General features: G+C 43.0%; 1 protein-coding gene across 1 annotated transcript in view; it reads left to right on the top strand.

Annotated features, from left to right (window-relative positions):
• Nucleotides 1-17,519, top strand: part of MTNR1A (melatonin receptor 1A) — a 41,432-nt gene extending 23,913 nt beyond the window's left edge. Inside the window, exon 2 of the mRNA XM_045454078.1 lies at nt 15,957-17,519. Within this exon, the coding sequence (XP_045310034.1) occupies nt 15,957-16,825 (869 nt within the window). The 3' untranslated portion in view covers nt 16,826-17,519. The remainder of the gene's footprint in view (nt 1-15,956) is intronic.
• Nucleotides 17,520-17,799: the final 280 nt, after the last annotated feature.

Below are 17,799 nucleotides of genomic sequence, written 5' to 3'. Positions count from 1 at the left end.
GCTATCAACAATAGCCAAATCATGGAAAGAGCCCAGATGTCTATCAACAGATGAATGGGTAAAGAAGTGGCTATATATATATTTATATATAAATATATGATATATATTTAATATATTATATATTATATATATGTATATATATGTGTAATATATATAATATATATATACATACACATACACACAATGGAGTACTTCTCATCAATGAAAAAGGATGAAATCTTGCCATTTGCAACAACGTGGATGGAACTGGAGGGTATTATGCTAAGTGCAATAAGTCAGATATCATATGAGAGACAGACAGATATCATATGTTTTCACTCATATGTGGAATTGAGAAACTTAACAGAAGTCCATGGGGGAAGGGAAGGGGAAAAAATAGTTACTAACAGGGAAACAAACCATAAGACTCTTACATACAGAGAACAAACTGAGGGTTGATGGAGGAGAGAGGGGTAAATGGGTGATGGGCATGGAGGAGGGCACTTGTTGGGATGAGCACTGGGTGTGGTACGTAAGTGACAAATCACGGGAATCTACTCCCGAAGCCAAGAGCACACCGTATACACTGTATGTTAGCTACCTTGACAATATTATATTAAAAAAAATATTCACAATTTTTCTTTTCATTGAAGATTATGTTCTAATTATACAGTGTTCTTCTTTTTCTCTTCTTACAGTCTTTGTTTTAAAACCTGTTTTGTCTAATGTAAGTAGTGCTCCTCCGGTAAATATCCTTATGATCAGTGCTTTAAATTCTCTATCGGGCATCTTCCTTATATTTGTTTCACTTAGATCTCAGGTTGTGCCCTTGTCCTGCTCATTCATTTGGGATAAACTTCTCTGTTTCCTCATTTTGTCTGCCTCTCCGTGCCTATTTCTCTGTTAAAAAAAAAAAAAAAAAAAAAAAAAAGGCAGCTGTGTCTTCTGTTTCTAAAGGAGTGACTTTATGAAGAAGAGGTCCTCGAGCGCCCTGCAGTGCGGCGTCCCCTGTTCACCAGAGCCTGGCACTTCAGGAGAGTGTCCCGTGTGTGTTGCTTATGCCCTGCTGCTGTGTCTGAGTCACTTTTCCTTTCCGTGCAGTCGTCCGCACGGACTCTTTGCCAGTTGCTGGTTTTGTCTGCTTTGTGTGGTATTAGCGGGACCCAGGCAGGCCAGCTCTGAGGGTGCCTGTCTGCAGGGACCTTGAGAACGGGGCACTGGTGGTAGCAAAATCCACATTGGGCCACTAGTCCTAGGCCAGATCTTCTGCAGCGCTGTGGTGGCTGGGGGCTGTCTGTCGAGCACACGGCTGGGCCCGGGGCAGGGAGACAGCTGTGCACCCAGCGTCTGGGCAGGGGGTGCCGCCAGGCACGCAGCAGTGGCCGGGTGGGGCATGGGCACAGCTTTCACCAAATTTGCCCTGAGGCCTGTGCTGAGGTACACGTGTGTGTGCAACCCTGCCCCCTTCAGGTGGCCCCATGTTTATGCCGGGAAGCGGCATAAACACACTCCCAAACCATTACCAACAGACCTGTCTCCTCTTTGCCTCCCAGCCTTGCGTAAACGGCTGTGTGTATGTTGCCTCTCCACACAGGCTGTGTCTCTTTAAGGGCAGCCACTTGGCCATCCCTGGTGCCTGGGTGGCCCAGTGCTGAGTCAGCTGACTCTTAAAGCTCCAGGCTCCAAGTCCCACTGGTTTTACAAACTCAAGTCAGCCTGCCCTTTGGCTCTTATAGTCGAACCATATGGGGATTAGTTTTCCCGTGGGAGCTCCCTGGTGCGAGGGCCCGTTTCTCTGCCCTCTCCATGCAGGTGGCTCCCTCCCTCCCACAGCCAGCCCCTCTCCACCTCTCTGCCCTTCCCAACCTTTCAGATGCAGCTTCCTCTCTATATGTAGTTGTGGAGTCTGCCCTTCCAGTCTTCAGGTGGCTCTCCAGGTCACTAACTTGGATGCGGACGATGTCTAGCTGTCAACGTGGGACAGGGTGAGCTCAGGGCCCTTCTACTCCGCCATTTTCCCAGGCTCCCCGCTGACATTGGTAGTTTGTGTTTAGCTTGTACATGAAAGGCCGAATCAATGGGACTGTAATGTGGATATTTACATATTACAAACATCTCCCTAAACCACCCTTCTGGGAAAAGAGTAATGAGATCTAGAAAATGAGGAGAGTTCTTGGCAGGATTTCACACTTTTAAAAATTGAAAACCGTACTACAGCTCGAGGGTTATGTCACTTTATGATACGCGGAAGTTTTCTTAGTCTCTTTTACTACATATATTACTGTATGGTAACAGAACAGCCAAGACCCTCCATCGATCAACTCAAGTTCACAGTGTTAAAGAGTCACCACCAAGGTGAGGAGTAGGACCGGGAAAACAGTGAGATGCAGACAGAGCGTCAAAGAGCCAGGGAGGCAAGTGGGGTCAAGGAAGCAAGACAGCGAAAATCAAAGGTGTGATCAGGTATCACATGCATTGTATGTTACACTCTTCACGCAGGGTTGTATATGGACGGTTTACGTGGACAGGGTATTAGATGTCAGGACCATAAGGAGGAGGAGGGCTGAGTGAAGGCTCATTAAGAATGCCCCTGCTGGGGCGCCTGGGTGGCGCAGTCGGTTAAGCGCCCGACTTCAGCCAGGTCACGATCTCGCGGTCCGTGAGTTCGAGCCCCGCGTCGGGCTCTGGGCTGATGGCTCAGAGCCTGGAGCCTGTTTCCGATTCTGTGTCTCCCTCTCTCTCTGCCCCTCCCCCGTTCATGCTCTCTCTCTGTCCCAAAAATAAATAAACGTTGAAAAAAAAAAAAAGAATGCCCCTGATGACTGGAGAGAAGTTTCAGCAACGCGGTGTGGGTAGAATCCAGACGTTACAGGAAGGTGAGTTGAAAGCAGGTGGGAAGACAAGAGAGGGGATACCTTTGAGGGGAGAGGGCTGGTAGCCAGAAGGATAAGAGGAGGCTTATGTGTCCAGGAAGAGCCCTGCAAGACGGCAGGGACTGGGAGAGGAGTCCTTGCCGGGAGAGAGGCCACCTCAGCCAGGGCTTTCCGACCGGGGAGGAACTTTCTATGAAGCACAACACGTGGTTTTCATCCCGGTGGAAGAGAAGGAATAAATATTTATCCGAAGCCAAATGTGCTCTATGCGCTCTCTCAACTCCTCACTGTGGTCACTGTTACCCTGATTTATTACATACTAGGAGCCCGAGGCTCCGGGAAGCTGTGACTTACCCGAGGGTGGTTAGCAGGTGTCATAGCCAGGATCTGAATGCAGATGTTTTTGTTTCTAAACTTAGGGTCCACGCTGCCTCCAATAATCTGAAAAGACAAGTCTCTCAAATATAGTCCTTTGAAATCTAAGAATGTAAGGCACTGCCTGTGAGCTTTGAGATGCAAAATAGATAGCTTCTTCTTTAAGCCAGACTTCTTAGATCTGAGGCTATGGGATTTGCTGCGTAAAACAAATGAAAAATGTTTTCAAGAGTAGCCAACGTATATTTTTTCGCTCTTTAAACTGGTCTTTATCTCTTTGATGTTAGGCACAATTCAGGCACAGCCAGGGTTTTATATTTTTAATTATGAGCAATAACTCAGGGGGTCTCTAATCTTGCTTTCCAAGTCCAACTCCAGGCTAATACTGGCCCGTTGAGAAAACCAACATCCTGGCAAATAAGAGCCAAAAAAAAAAAAAAAAAAAAAAAAAAGGAACTAATTTCTACCTTTGCATGAGTGAGGTTTAGCGACTTAAGGGTACCTTTGTTCACCCAGAAAACTGTTCCCGATCATGTGCTACATGCCAGGCGCTGTGCAGTCGCAGTCCTGGACCTCAAGAGGTCTTTAGAGGGAGACAGACTTCTATGCACATGAGTGGGGTCATGTGCTGGTTTGATGTTGGAAACGTGTACACATAACAAGGATGAAAGGATTGAAAAGCAGTACCAGGGCACCTGGGTGGCTCAGTCCGTCAAGCATCTGACTCTTGATTTCGGCTCAGGTCATGATCTCATGGTTAGTGAACTGGAGCCCTACGTCGGGCTCCGTGCTGACGGTGTGGAGCCTGCTTGGGATTCTCTGTCTCTCCCTCTTTCTCCACCTCTTCCCTGCTCAGGAGGACACATGTTCTTTCTCTGTCTCTCAAAATAAATAAACTTAAAAAAAAAATAAGCAATACCAAAAAGCATTTAAACTTTGGACCCTCTACCCAATATGGCTGGTTGGTTTGTTTCTGTAAGATAGCATAGTAAGTAGTCTTTCTTTTTTTATCTTAGAAGTGGGTGACTTGTGTAGAAAACTACCTAACTGCATCACAGAGCTGAACGTCTGTCTCAGGTTGCCTAGAAACAGAACCTGAGAGGGAGCTGGCATGTTCGCTGCTCCTGCTTTGTTGAGGGAGTGCTCTCAGGAGAGACCTGTGGTGGGTGAGGGACTCTGACGAGGGCAGGGAGAGGCAAGCAAGGAAAGGATCTCAGGTCCAGTGGAGACTTGGCCTGATCTGAGAAGTTGAGGCCTCCGGGTGTAAATCCAACCACAGAGTTGTAGCCATTGCAGGTGAAGGGGCTGGCCTTTTGTACTCCATTGTCAGCTGGTCATCCATTGTCTACTCAACTGAGGGCAATTCTCTGGAGAAGGGTGTAGCTGCAACTAAATGGAAGCACCCAACCTTCATCAAAATTCCAGGGATAAGTGCACCTACCAGCCTGGCAGAGGGACTTGAAAAAGGGGCTTGAAAAAGATACCGGCAACATCTACTCCAAGGCCTGTGACATAGAGAAGAGGTAACAAACAACCCAGAGACCAGCCTGCCATAGTAATGGGCTCCCCCCGCCAGCATTTTGAAGAGGGTCCACATAAGCAAATGAATTCTCCACAGGTTACACCATTGCACAGATTTAATTGTTACCAAATTAGGACCAAGATAGCTAGAGTAGAAACATGTTGAGGAGGACAAACTCAAGGCCCAAACTTGATACAGTGTTAGGGAGAGAGATTTCTTGCCTGTCAGGTGACTCAAACTTTCCTTCTCAAAGTTCCCCACATTGGCATTCCAGCCTCAGTTGGGATGCTTGGTTTTCCTTTGGCTTTAATCACAGGGTGTGGCAAAACCAAGGCACTGCAGGGAGCTCCTGCATTGCAGACACACACACATCACTGCTCCTACTGTGTAGTAACAACCCAGTTTTCCCTTGAAAATCAGGATTGATCACCCACTTCAGGCCGGTCTATTGATTCCCTGGGAGGAGGAGCCCAAAGCAGCCAGGTGGCAGTCTCAACTTCCAGTTTGGGGAAACCAATGTTATGTCTCTTAGTGGAGCATTCTTCTCTTGGGAGCTAAGACTTGAGAATACAACCTACAGTTGTGAGGGCAGGAAGCAAATGTTTTGCTAGGGTATCACTAGGATAATTAGGTGAAGAAAAATGACCATTTCCACCCTTGATTTTCTGATCCATGAATCCAGTCACTGATTTAGAACACACACTACACCCTGGGGGACACCCTAGGCTCGTCCAGCTGGTGCTGGAACTAAACCTTCAGAAGGCATTCTACCGCAATGCCTTGCTTCATTTGCTGTAAATTGAGTTCCTCCATCAGAAGCAGTGTTTTTACCATAAACAAAGACAAAGGCATCTTGTAAGTCTATGAATGACAGCTTGGTGGAAGAATTAAGGGTACGAAAGGCAAATCCAGATCCAGAATATGCTTCTATTCCACTGTGAACAAAGTACTTCCCCTCTGATGATGGCAGTGGTCCAATGTAATCAATCTACCGCTATTGTCTGGCTGATATTCTTGGGGAATGGTGCCATATCAGTGTTGGTCTCTGCTGTTGACAGGTTGCTGACACACCAGGTCAGCAGTGGCTATAACCAGGTCATTTGAATGAGTAGTACTCTGTGTTGCTGGGCCCATTAATAACTTCTGTTTCCAGTGCATAACTTTGTGAGCCTAGGGGTCAGGGACAGTGGTGGCTGAACGAAGATCAATGTACACAGGTTGTGTCATTAAGATCCTCTTCTAGACAAAAGAAAGCCCGAATAGCCATACTTACATCAGACAATCTAGACTTTAACATAAAGACTGTAATAAGAGACGAAGAAGGGCATTATATCATAACTAAGGGGTCTATCCACCCGTAAGACCTAACAATTGTAAACATTTATGCGCCAAATGTGAAAGCACTCAAATATATAAATCAATTAATTACAAACAAAAAGAAACTCATTGATAATAATACCATAACAGTAGGAGACTTCAACACCCCACTTACAGCAATAGACAGATCATCTAAACAGAAAATCAACAAGGAAACAACAGCTTTGAATGACACACTGGACCAGATGGACCTAACAGATACATTCAGAACATTTCATCCTAAAGCAGCAAAACATACATTCTTCTCCAGTGCACATGGAACGCTGTCCAGATTAGATCACATACTCGGACACAAATCAGCTGTCATCAAGTACAAAAAGATAGAGATCATACCGTGCCTATTTTCAGACCATAATGTTATGACACTCAAAATCAACCACAAGAAAAAATTTGGAAAGATAACAAATAGTTGGAGACTAAAGAACACCTACTAAAGAATGAATGGGCTAACCAAGAAGTTAAAGAGGAAATTAAAAAGTACATGAAGCCAACGAAAATGATAACACCATAGCCCAAAACCTTTGGGACGCAGCAAAAGCAGTCATAAGAGCGAAGTATGTAGCAATCCAGGCCTACCTAAAGAAGGAAGAAAGGTCTCAGATACACAACCTAACCTTACACCTTAAAGAACTGGAAAAAGAACAGCAAATAAAACCCAAAACCAGCTGAAGTCAGAAAATAATAGAGATTAGAGCAGAAATCAATGCTATTGAAACCAAAAAAAAAAAAAAAAAAAAAAAATCACCCAAAAAACAGATCAATGAAACCAGGAGCTGGTTCTTTGAAAGAATTAACAATTGATAAACCACTAACCAGTATGATCAAAAAGAAAAAGGAGAGGACCCAAATAAATAAAATCAAGAATGAAAGAGGAGAGATCACAACCACAACAGCAGAAATACAAACAATAATAAGAGAATATTATGAGAAATTATACGCTAACAAAACGGGCAATCTGGAAGAAATGGACAAATTCCTAGAAACATATCAACTACCAAAACTGAAACAGGAAGAAATAGAAAATTTGAACAGACCCATAACTAGTAAAGAAATGGAATTAGTAATCAAAAATCTGCCAAAAAACAAGAGTCTAGGGCCAGATGGCTTTCCAGGGGAATTCTATCAAACATTTAAGGAAGAGTTAACACCTATTCTCTTGAAGTTGTTCCAAAAAATAGAAACAGAAGGAAAACTTCCAAACTCTTTCTATGAAGCCAACATTACCTTGATTCCAAAACAAGATGAAGACCCCACTAAAAAGGAGAGCTATAGACCAATTTTCCTGATGAATATGGATGCAAAAATCCTCAACAAAATATTAGACAACTGGATCCAACAATACATTAAAAGAATTATTCAAAAATTATCCCACAAGCAAGTGGGATTTATACCTGGATGCAGGGCTGGTTCAGTATCCACAAAACAATCAATGTGATTCATCACATCAATAAAAGAATGGACAAGAACCACATGATCCTCTCAACAGATGCACAGAAAGCATTTGACAAAATATAGCATCCTTTCTTGATAAAAACCCTCAAGAAAGAAGGGATAGAAGGATCACACCTCAAGATCATAAAAGCCATATATCAAAGACCCACTGCTAATATCATCCTCAATGGAGAAAAAATGAGAGCTTTCCCCCTAAGGTCAGGAACAAGATAGGGATGTCCACTCTCACCACTGTTATTCAACATAGTATTGGAAGTCTTGGCTTCTGCAATCAGACAACACAAAGAAATAAAAGGCACCCAAATTACTCTTCACAGATGACATGATCTCTATATGAGAAACCTAGAAGATTTCACCAAAAAAACCTGCTAGAACTGATCCATGAATTCAGCAAAGTTGCAGGATACAAAATCAATACACAGAAATCAGTTGCATTCCTATATGCCAATAATGAAGCAACAAAAAGTGAAATCAAGGAATCGATCCCATTTTCAATTGCACCAAAACCCATAAAATACCTAGGAATAAATCTAACCAAAGAGGTGAAAAATCTAAAATTGAAAACTTTAGAAATCTTATGAAAGAAATTGAAGAAGACACAAAAAAATGGAAAAATATTCTCTGCTCCTGGATAGGAAGAACAAGTATTGTTACAATGTCAATACTACCCAAAGCAGTCTACATATTCAATGCAATACCTATCAAAATAACACCAGCATTCTTCACAGAGCTAGAACAAACAATCCTAAAATTTGTATGGAACCAGAAAAGACTGCTAATAGCCAAAGCAATCTTGATAAAGAGAACCAAAGCTGGAGTCATCACAATTCCAGACTTCAAGCTGTATTACAAAGCTGTCATCATCAAGACAGTATGGTACTGGCACAAAAACAGATACTCAGATCAATGGAACAGAACAGAGAACCCAGAAATGGACCCACAAACCTATGGCCAACTAATCTTTGACAAAGCAGGAAAGAATATCGAAAGGAATAAAGACAGTCTCTTCAGCAAATGGTGTTAGGAAAACTGGACAGTGACATGCAGAAAAATGAACCTGGACCACTTTCTTACACCATACACAAAAATAAACTCAAAATGGATGAAAGATCTAAATGTAAGACAGGAAGCCATCAAAATCCTAGAGGAAAAAACAGGCAAAAACCTCTTTGACCTTGGCCACAGCAACTTCTTACTCAACATGTCTCCAGAGGCAAGGGAAACAAAAGCCAAAATGAACTACTGGGACCTCATCAAAATAAAAAGCTTCTACACAGGGAAGGAAACAATCAGCAAAACTAAAAGGCAACTGACAGAATGGGAGAAGATATTTGCAAATGACATATTAGATAAAGGGTTAGTATCCCAAATCTATAGAGAATTTATCAATCTCAATACCCAAAAAACAAATAATCCAGGGAGGAAATGGGCAAAAGGCATGAATAGACACTTCTCCAAAGAAGACATCTGCATGGCCAACCAAGCCATGAAAAAATGCTCCACATCACTCATCATCAGGGAAATACAAATTAAAGCCACAATGAGATACCACCTCATACCCGTCAGAATGGCTAACATGAACAACTCAGGCAACCACAGATGTTGGCAAGGATGCGGAGAAAGAGGATCTCTTTTGCACTGCTGGTGGGAATGCGAGCTGGTGCAGCCACTCTGGAAAACAGTATGGAGGTTCCTCAAAACATTAAAAGTAGATTCACCCTATGACCCAGCAATTGCACTAGTAGGTATTCATCCAAGGGATACAGATGTGCTGTTTTGAAGGGGCACATGCACCCCAATGTTTATAGCAGCCCTATCGACAACAGCCAAAGTATGGAAAGAGCCCAAACGTTCATCGACGAATGAATGGATAAAGAAGGTGTGGTATATGTATACAATGGAGTATTACTCAGCAATGAAAAAGAATGAAATCTTGTCATTTGCAACTACATGGATGGGACTAGAGGGTATTATGCTAAGTGAAATTAGTAAGTCAGAGAAAGACAAATATCTTATGACTTCACTCATTTGAGGACTTGAAGAGACAAAACAGATGAACATAAGGGAAGGGAAAGAAAAATAATATAAAAACAGGGAAGGGGACAGAACATGAGAGACTCTTAAATACGGAGAACAAAGAGAGGGTTCCTGGAGGGATTGTGGGAGGCGGGATGGGCTTGGGTAAGGGGCATTAAGGAATCTACTCCTGAAATCATTGTTGCACTATATGCTAAAACTTGGACGTAAATTTAAAAAATAAATTAAAAAAAATAAAAGATCCTCTTCTGGCTAAAAACAAAAGAAAACCCCCTCAAAACAAACAAAAAAAAACACAACAAACAAAATACCCCAGATCCTCTTCTGCTGAGATTGCTTGCTGGTGAGTTTTGTATGGGACACATACAAAATATCTTCATACTCATTGCCCATTCTGAGAGGCCTGTGTTCCTACTCTTTCTCCGGCTTCCTGTGTTACCAGGTTTCTAAACCTGTTCCTTCCAGTCCTTGACCATCTCGCTATACCATTAGCCACTGTCTATGAATCAGGGTAAGTGTGTGCCTGGGGCCATCTCTGTTTCCAGGCAAAATCAACAAGCAGTTTCAAGTTCTGTTCAAAGTTCTGTTCACTGGGTATACTTGGCCGGTAGTGCTGCAACATCCAATTTGGGACAGGACTAGCATGTCATGCAAAACCATCTGTAAAGCATGCCAGAAGTTTTTTCCTTCCTTATTAACTGACCACAGGGGACTCCTCATGAGGCCATAGGTGGAGGCTGTGAAAAAGGGGGCAATGTGGTGGGAAGGTGGGCCACGGACATCTGTGACACTTGCTCATGAAATTTCCTTGTGCCCTCAATACATGCTTGAGCCAGATTTTGTCTACACCACTTCTGTTCTATATGGTGCAGGCCAACTTGATTGATTTTAGTGGGTCAGACAATACGTAGTCCATAAGAGATTTTTCAGATCACACGGTCACTTGGTCATCTGTGGTCAAGTTTTCAGACTCTGCTAATGCTGAGTAGCAAGTCAATGACTGTTTCTCTGAAGGGGAATTCTAGTCTGCAAAGGAAGGCATGGATTTGTCACAAAATGTTGAGTCTATGGTTATAAGTCACTCCTGTGTGCCTGGTAAGGGAGCCTTACATCTCCAGATCTTCTACAAACAATTCAAACACCATTGGATCATATGAGTCAAACGGTAGAATAGCTTTCAGAGACTTTTCTTATTCTCGGCTCTACTCGAAACTGCCTGCTTTTTGGGTTACTCAGTAAACGGATTGGTGTAGCATGTCAAAAGTAGGGGTGTGTGTGTGTGTGTGTGTGTGTGTATTTAGTGGTAGGAGGGTGATGCACCAACTCATTCTTCACCTTGGAAGATGAACACAGGTGATAATTTAAATAACTCTTTTGCCACTGTATGCCATGAACTACCCGGGTCCCTCTTGCTCCCGGAAATAAGGTTTTTAATGCCTTTAAATCTAACGCCATTAGAGAATTCAATCCAGGCCACTAAGAACCAACACAGAGAAACCCTCCTTAAAGTTTCTCGGTCTACTTCTAGTACCAAATTTTATATCAGTCAGAGTTCAATCAATTTAAGAAACAAAATGAGTAGAGCAATTATGGGAGCTGATTAAACAATTCAGTTGAAGCTGTTGCTTCTATGTCTGGTGCCGGGGCCTTGTATTGGCCAGGGTTCGTCAGAGAAACGGAGCCAACAGAATATATATATTCTAGTAGTATATTCAATGTATTCTATTCAGAGAATAATATGTTCTCTATATAGCAGTAGGACATAGGATATATACAATAAATAACAGAATTGTCTATTAGTATGCTGGTATATATTCTATTTAGAATAGTCTATTCTATTAGTTTATTAGTATATCTATTTTATTAATATATTACATATCCTATAACATTATATTGGCTTACTGTATTTATTACCAAGAACTGGCTTGCTTGGCTGTGGAGGCTGAGAAGTCCCTCAGTCTACCATCTATAAGCTGGAGACCCAGGAGAGCTGGTGTAGTTCCGGTCTGAATCCCAAGACCCGAGAGCACCTGTACTGTCATCCCATTCTACAGACTGAGAAGACTGATGTTCCAGTCTAAGGAGGCAGGCAGAGAGACTGAGTTTCCCTTTCCTTCAACTTTTCTTTGTTAGGCCCTTACTGGATTGGCTGACAGCGAGGACCTCTGCTCTACCAGGTCTGTTCATTCAAATGCTAATTCCCTCTGGAACCACCCTTCCAGACACACCCACAAGTGATGTTTAACCAGCTCCCTGAGCATCCCAGGACCCTGGTCGTGCTGACACATCAAATTAACCTTCACGAGCCTAGAGTCTATAGATAAGGCACCTGAGAAGAAAAGATGGATGTCAAGGGGGAAAGCAAGGGCAAACGAGATCGTTGGAGGAAGGGCTGGAACCCAGGAGGACGGACTGAACTCTTGTCAGTCTCCCTTTCTCCAAGCCAGGCTGGAGCTCCGAGAAGGAGCAGGAGACGCTGTGGGCCCCCTGCATCGGCGACCCTCACTGCAGGCCGGGGACAGGAGTGAGAGGGCCAGAGCCCCCACAGTGCCTGGGGCCGTACGCCCGCCTGGAACCACACAGAGGACTCGACTGCTGCTTCGCTTCCACGTTTTACCCCTCAGGCAATGGTCTCTGCCGGGGAACTGGAAACCCTGGAGCTCTGCACGCAAATGCCCTTTCAGCTTAGTCCATATAAGATAGACCCACTCTGCATTTTGTGTCAAGGCACAACTCTGCGCCAGGCCCTGTCATAGGGGGAGAAAGATGCCTAAGATGGGCGCCACCCTCATGGACTTAACAGCTTGAGCTGTGGGAAGATGGTAAGAAGATGAGAAGTACTTATAAATAGAAAGGCGATGACCCCTTGCTCTGGCCATTCCCAGAGGGAAGTCCCCGGACTCGTGCTGAAGGAGGCAGTTCAGCCAAGGCAACTCTTCAGCTGTCTGCTATCTGATCTTATTCACATCCGTGCCACATTTCACTTACAATTTAAGGTTTTATTCACCAGAATGATTGTTTGCTCAGCACTTTATAGTTTGCCTGTGTCTTTAATCATCGTGAGGCTGTTTGCGGTATCTTCTTGTTACCGGTACAGAGACCCGTAACTGCCTTCCCCTCATTCTGGTTCTAAGATGCTTTTTTAGAATTATGCCTAGGGGCGCCTGGGTGGCGCAGTCGGTTAAGCGTCCGACTTCAGCCAGGTCACGATCTCGCGTTCCGTGAGTTCGAGCCCCGCGTCGGGCTCTGGGCTGATGGCTCAGAGCCTGGAGACTGTTTCCGATTCTGTGTCTCCCTCTCTCTCTGACCCTCCCCCGTTCATGCTCTGTCTCTCTCTGTCCCAAAAATTAAAAAAAAAAAAAAAAAAAAAGAATTATGCCTAAAGAGGCTGTAAGCCAGGGCCTGCCTGGCCAGAGGGCCCATTACCCAACCCTCACCTACTTCTAGCCACAGGAACTCTCTTAGGGAAATGCACCGAGCGACATGAACAAATAAACAGCGCCGTGGCAATCTTGCATTCATGGTATGACTTCTTCCGATTGAGTTCCCCGTTTCTCAGCTTTCCTCACCTCTAAAAAGTAGGAATTATCCTGCATGATCACTAGTGTTCCTCCCCATCTTAACATCCTCTGAGTCTACAGTTCCTCTGGGGCAAGGGCTGGACGTAAATCCAACAGAAAGAGGAATTGCTAGCCGTTCACAGGACTTACTTGAAATTTCAGAATGCGTTGTTGTGCTGGTTGTACAGAGGGTTGGGTGCCTGCAAAAATGGAGAGATGGCGGTCTATCTGGACACACACAGGGCTGAGATGAAATAGGTGATCTTATAATGTGGATGATCATGATTAAATTAATTACTCTTACCTTATCATTCTTCTCCCCAACACACACACCCTCTACACACACATTGCAGATGTGATAAAGCTTCCAGCTGAGACACTATTAGCCGCATCTACAAAGAGCCTATGGCTTAATTGTTTTTTTCTCCCAACTCTGGTAAAATGGGATTAGTTCAAAGAAAACTAAACAAATGATTTAATTAATGTAACGACTTAAAAAAAGAAGCCTAATTGCTGCAAACTACATGCGGCAAAAGATGAATGCTATGAAACAAACCTGTCACACGGTTTATGACCTCAGTTTTAGGCTCTTGAAAAATAAATCTATTTATGTCGGTTTGTCATCATGACGTTTTAGGTAAAAATGTACTGCTTCGATGACAAGTTGTAGCTGAATTTCACATATTGTACATATTTTTAAAGTATTACCCACTTTGAGTTAAAAATTCATTAAAACATGCCCACGGTGGAATTTAAATATTTCACTGGCGATTGGAATTGTTCTGTGGGGAGACATAAATTTGTTCTGATTGCTTTAATTTGGCCTCGTATAGCCAGCTTTTGAAGAAGTTGTATTTACAACAATTTATCTGAAATTCCTACTTAAATGGCAAATCCATGACTTTTTTTTTTTTTTTTTTTTTTTTTTAGCCACAACTATCTTACTTCACTTCTTTGCAATTTTTGGAGGACTGTGAAATAAAATTAACCAGACAGGAACTTCCCCTACAAAGGTGATTTTATTTCAGGTATTGGGAGATGACAATTTATTTATTTATTTTTTTAAATTTTTTTTCAACGTTTATTTATTTTTTGGGGGGACAGAGAGAGACAGAGCATGAACGGGGGAGGGGCAGAGAGAGAGGGAGACACAGAATCGGAAACAGGCTCCAGGCTCCGAGCCATCAGCCCAGAGCCCGACGCGGGGCTCGAACTCACGGACCGCGAGATTGTGACCTGGCTGAAGTCGGACGCCCAACCGACTGCGCCACCCAGGCGCCCCGGGAGATGACAATTTAATATCTGCCATCAAGCATTTGAACAGAAGTCCCAAGCGGGTACTATTCTAGATGCATTTATGCGGTGGACACACTTTTAGGGTACTACACTATGGAAATATAGCAAAGTTAAGTGCACAAGTATAATAAAATGCAAAACGTAAGGTCACTCTGCCTGGAATGTTCCTGCCCACTTCTTTCATGCTCACTCCATTCCTTTTCTGTACGTATTGTACTTCTTTCTATCTTCTTTTTCTAAGCTTAAGGATCATAGGATCACTGTCCGTACATTTCTGTTTCTCCACCACCTATTAAATGCATTCGGTAAGGTTTTATTGAATGAAATTTATCATGAGTTAATCCAAATTAAATGTGGTATAAAAATGTGATTTAGAAGCCTTCAAAAGAGGAAGGTTTTCCACATAGTTGGGCAAGTAAGTAAAGGCTTTGGGCATTTCTATCGAAAATGGGTTTGGGGAAAATGGGTACCATTTTAAAAATGAGAGAGAGGAGCCATTCAAGGCAGAAAGAAGAGTAAGAAACAAAGACAAAATGAGCCACCAAAGTAAAGAACATCCTTGCAGAGTATCTTCTAAAATTTGACTGGAGTTCCTTGTTTTTGGACTTTAAAATGTGTTGCGTTATTAACATAGAAAATATTTAGGGTTTAATTTTTAGACCTTAAGTTCTTTATGAAATCTACAAGTATTTCTACCTTCTCCTTTGGATTGAGGCGAGTGTTGTAGAATACCAACATTTGTGGAGCGCTTATCACGTGACAGATTCTGCTTGGTACTTGACATAGACTGTCTCAATTCGCACTCATCATCCCCTTATGAAGAAGGTACTATCGTTATCCCCATCTTAGAGAAGAGGAAGTCGACATCTGGTGAGATGATGATACTTGCCTCAGGGAGACAGCTAGCAAGGGGTGAAGTCAATATTCTAACGCAGACAGTTGACGAAAGAACCCTTTTCCTCTTCACTGTTACACTATGGCCAAGGATTTATTGCTCCCCAAGGACAGGAGTTAGGGGCAGCCTTTGAGGGTGGCTGGAGAGTTAGAGGGACAGAAAGCTCAGAACTTAGAGAAGTCACACGTCACTTGGGAAAATGTGGGACATGAGGTTTCTCAGGCCATGTAGAATATTCCAGAACAAAATATGTAACACGAGTATACTGAACTCGAGATTTTTTTTTTTTTTTTTTTTTAATTACAAGAGAAACCAAATGGTTTGAAGAACATCAGTTTCCGACATGGAATATGCCTCGTTTTAGGGACGTGGGAATTTGTGAACAGCAGAACTGACTTGACCAGGGCCATGGTGGGCTTACTTCCTGGTGAAGATGGCCTCCATTTCATTTATCATGCGGCAGCAGCTGTGATGCCCGGTTAGCTGAGTTGTAAGAAGAACTCTCTGAGCCAAAAGAACTGTGAAAGAAAACCCCTGCAATCCGCACAAGATCGGTAACAACCTGTATTTTCTAAACCTTTCTCTTTTAGGAAATCTATTCGTGGTGAGCCTGGCAGTTGCGGACCTGGTGGTAGCCGTGTATCCATACCCCTTGGTGCTGATATCTATATTTAACAACGGGTGGAATCTGGGCCATCTGCACTGCCAAATTAGCGGGTTCCTGATGGGCTTGAGTGTCATTGGCTCAATATTCAATATCACTGGAATTGCCATCAACCGCTATTGCTACATCTGCCACAGCCTCAAGTACGACAAGCTGTACAGTAACAAGAATTCCCTCTGCTGCGTGTTCCTGATATGGATGCTGACCCTCGTGGCGATCGTGCCCAACCTGCGTACCGGCACCCTGCAGTACGACCCGAGGATCTACTCCTGCACGTTTACGCAGTCTGTCAGCTCAGCATACACAATCGCGGTAGTGGTCTTTCATTTCCTCGTTCCTATGACCGTAGTCATCTTCTGCTACCTGAGAATATGGATCCTGGTTCTTCGGGTCAGGCGGAGGGTGAAACCTGACAGTAACCCCAAAATGAAACCACAGGACTTCAGGAACTTTGTCACCATGTTTGTGGTTTTTGTACTTTTTGCCATTTGCTGGGCTCCTCTCAACTTTATTGGTCTTGCCGTGGCTTCAGACCCCGCCAGCATGGTACCCAGGATCCCAGAGTGGCTATTTGTGGCGAGTTACTATATGGCATATTTCAACAGCTGCCTCAATGCCATTATATATGGGCTCCTGAACCAAAATTTCAGGAAGGAATACAGAAGAATTATAGTCTCACTGTGTACAGCCAGAATGTTCTCTGTGTGTCGTTCTCATGATGCTGCCGATAGGGTTAAATGCAAACCCTCTCCGTTGGCGACCAACAAGAACCTAGTAAAAGTGGACTCTGTTTAAAACACAAAGCATTGCTGACAAGGTATACACACTTCTCAAGGTCTTACTCATTTTCGTGGTTGCCTCCCTCTTGACAGATGCCTAGAAGCACAGGGCAGTCGAGAAAACTTGCACTCTTAGGAGGTTGTCTCTAGTTTATGAGCTCTGTGGGATCAGCCTTCTGAATCGGTCTCTAACTCTGCTTATGAAGAGAAATACAGAACCTAAGAGTTATATGTTAATTGGAGAATATGGTTCAGGGACAGAGGCGTGGGCGGGCAATGATTTTAAATAAAAATGCTAAATGTATTCACGTGGAGAAACAGTGTGCAAACTTTTATGGCAAATGAGCGTCATAAAGCATTTGCTTTTTTCCTCCACTTTTTGAAGATTGCTTGTAGGAAAACAAATGATGTGTCGTAGTCATAAACAAGCAAATGGAACAACAAGAGAGAAGTGGGATGATTGATTCATTACACGGCGACAGGCTGAAAATAAATCAGGGAATAACGACACATCAGCAACAAACCACAGCAAAGTTTTCACTTAGCACTGGTAGCATTGGGTGACTATAGTCATGATTCTAAATGCGGTCTCTTTCTCTCGAGTGTTGCATGTTTAACTAGATAAAGAATGAACTATAGGACGGAGCTCTTTTCCAGATCTCAATAACCACAGTATTTGAAAGCAATAGCGAAATACAAAATTCTATTGGATTTTATCAGACATTGGCTTATTTTGTCACTGAAGATTATTATTCATGTCACTGACAAATTGTTTTGAATTGATCTCTGTTAATTTATGAAGTCATTTAATGAGTTTAGTTAAAATGTACCAAGAATCAAAGAGCTATAGATCCTTAGGTATAGTGCTGACTGTATTCTAGATTGATAATCTCTTTTGGCAAGTAAATATCTGAACCAGATTGCTTTCCTTGTATAAATATTTCAAAACAATATTCTTTAATAATTCATTTCAGTATTTGATTGCTCTAA

Source organism: Leopardus geoffroyi, chromosome B1, assembly GCF_018350155.1.
Source record: "Leopardus geoffroyi isolate Oge1 chromosome B1, O.geoffroyi_Oge1_pat1.0, whole genome shotgun sequence".
Lineage (NCBI taxonomy): Eukaryota > Metazoa > Chordata > Mammalia > Carnivora > Felidae > Leopardus > Leopardus geoffroyi.
This window is presented reverse-complemented; position numbering and strand designations above follow the sequence as displayed.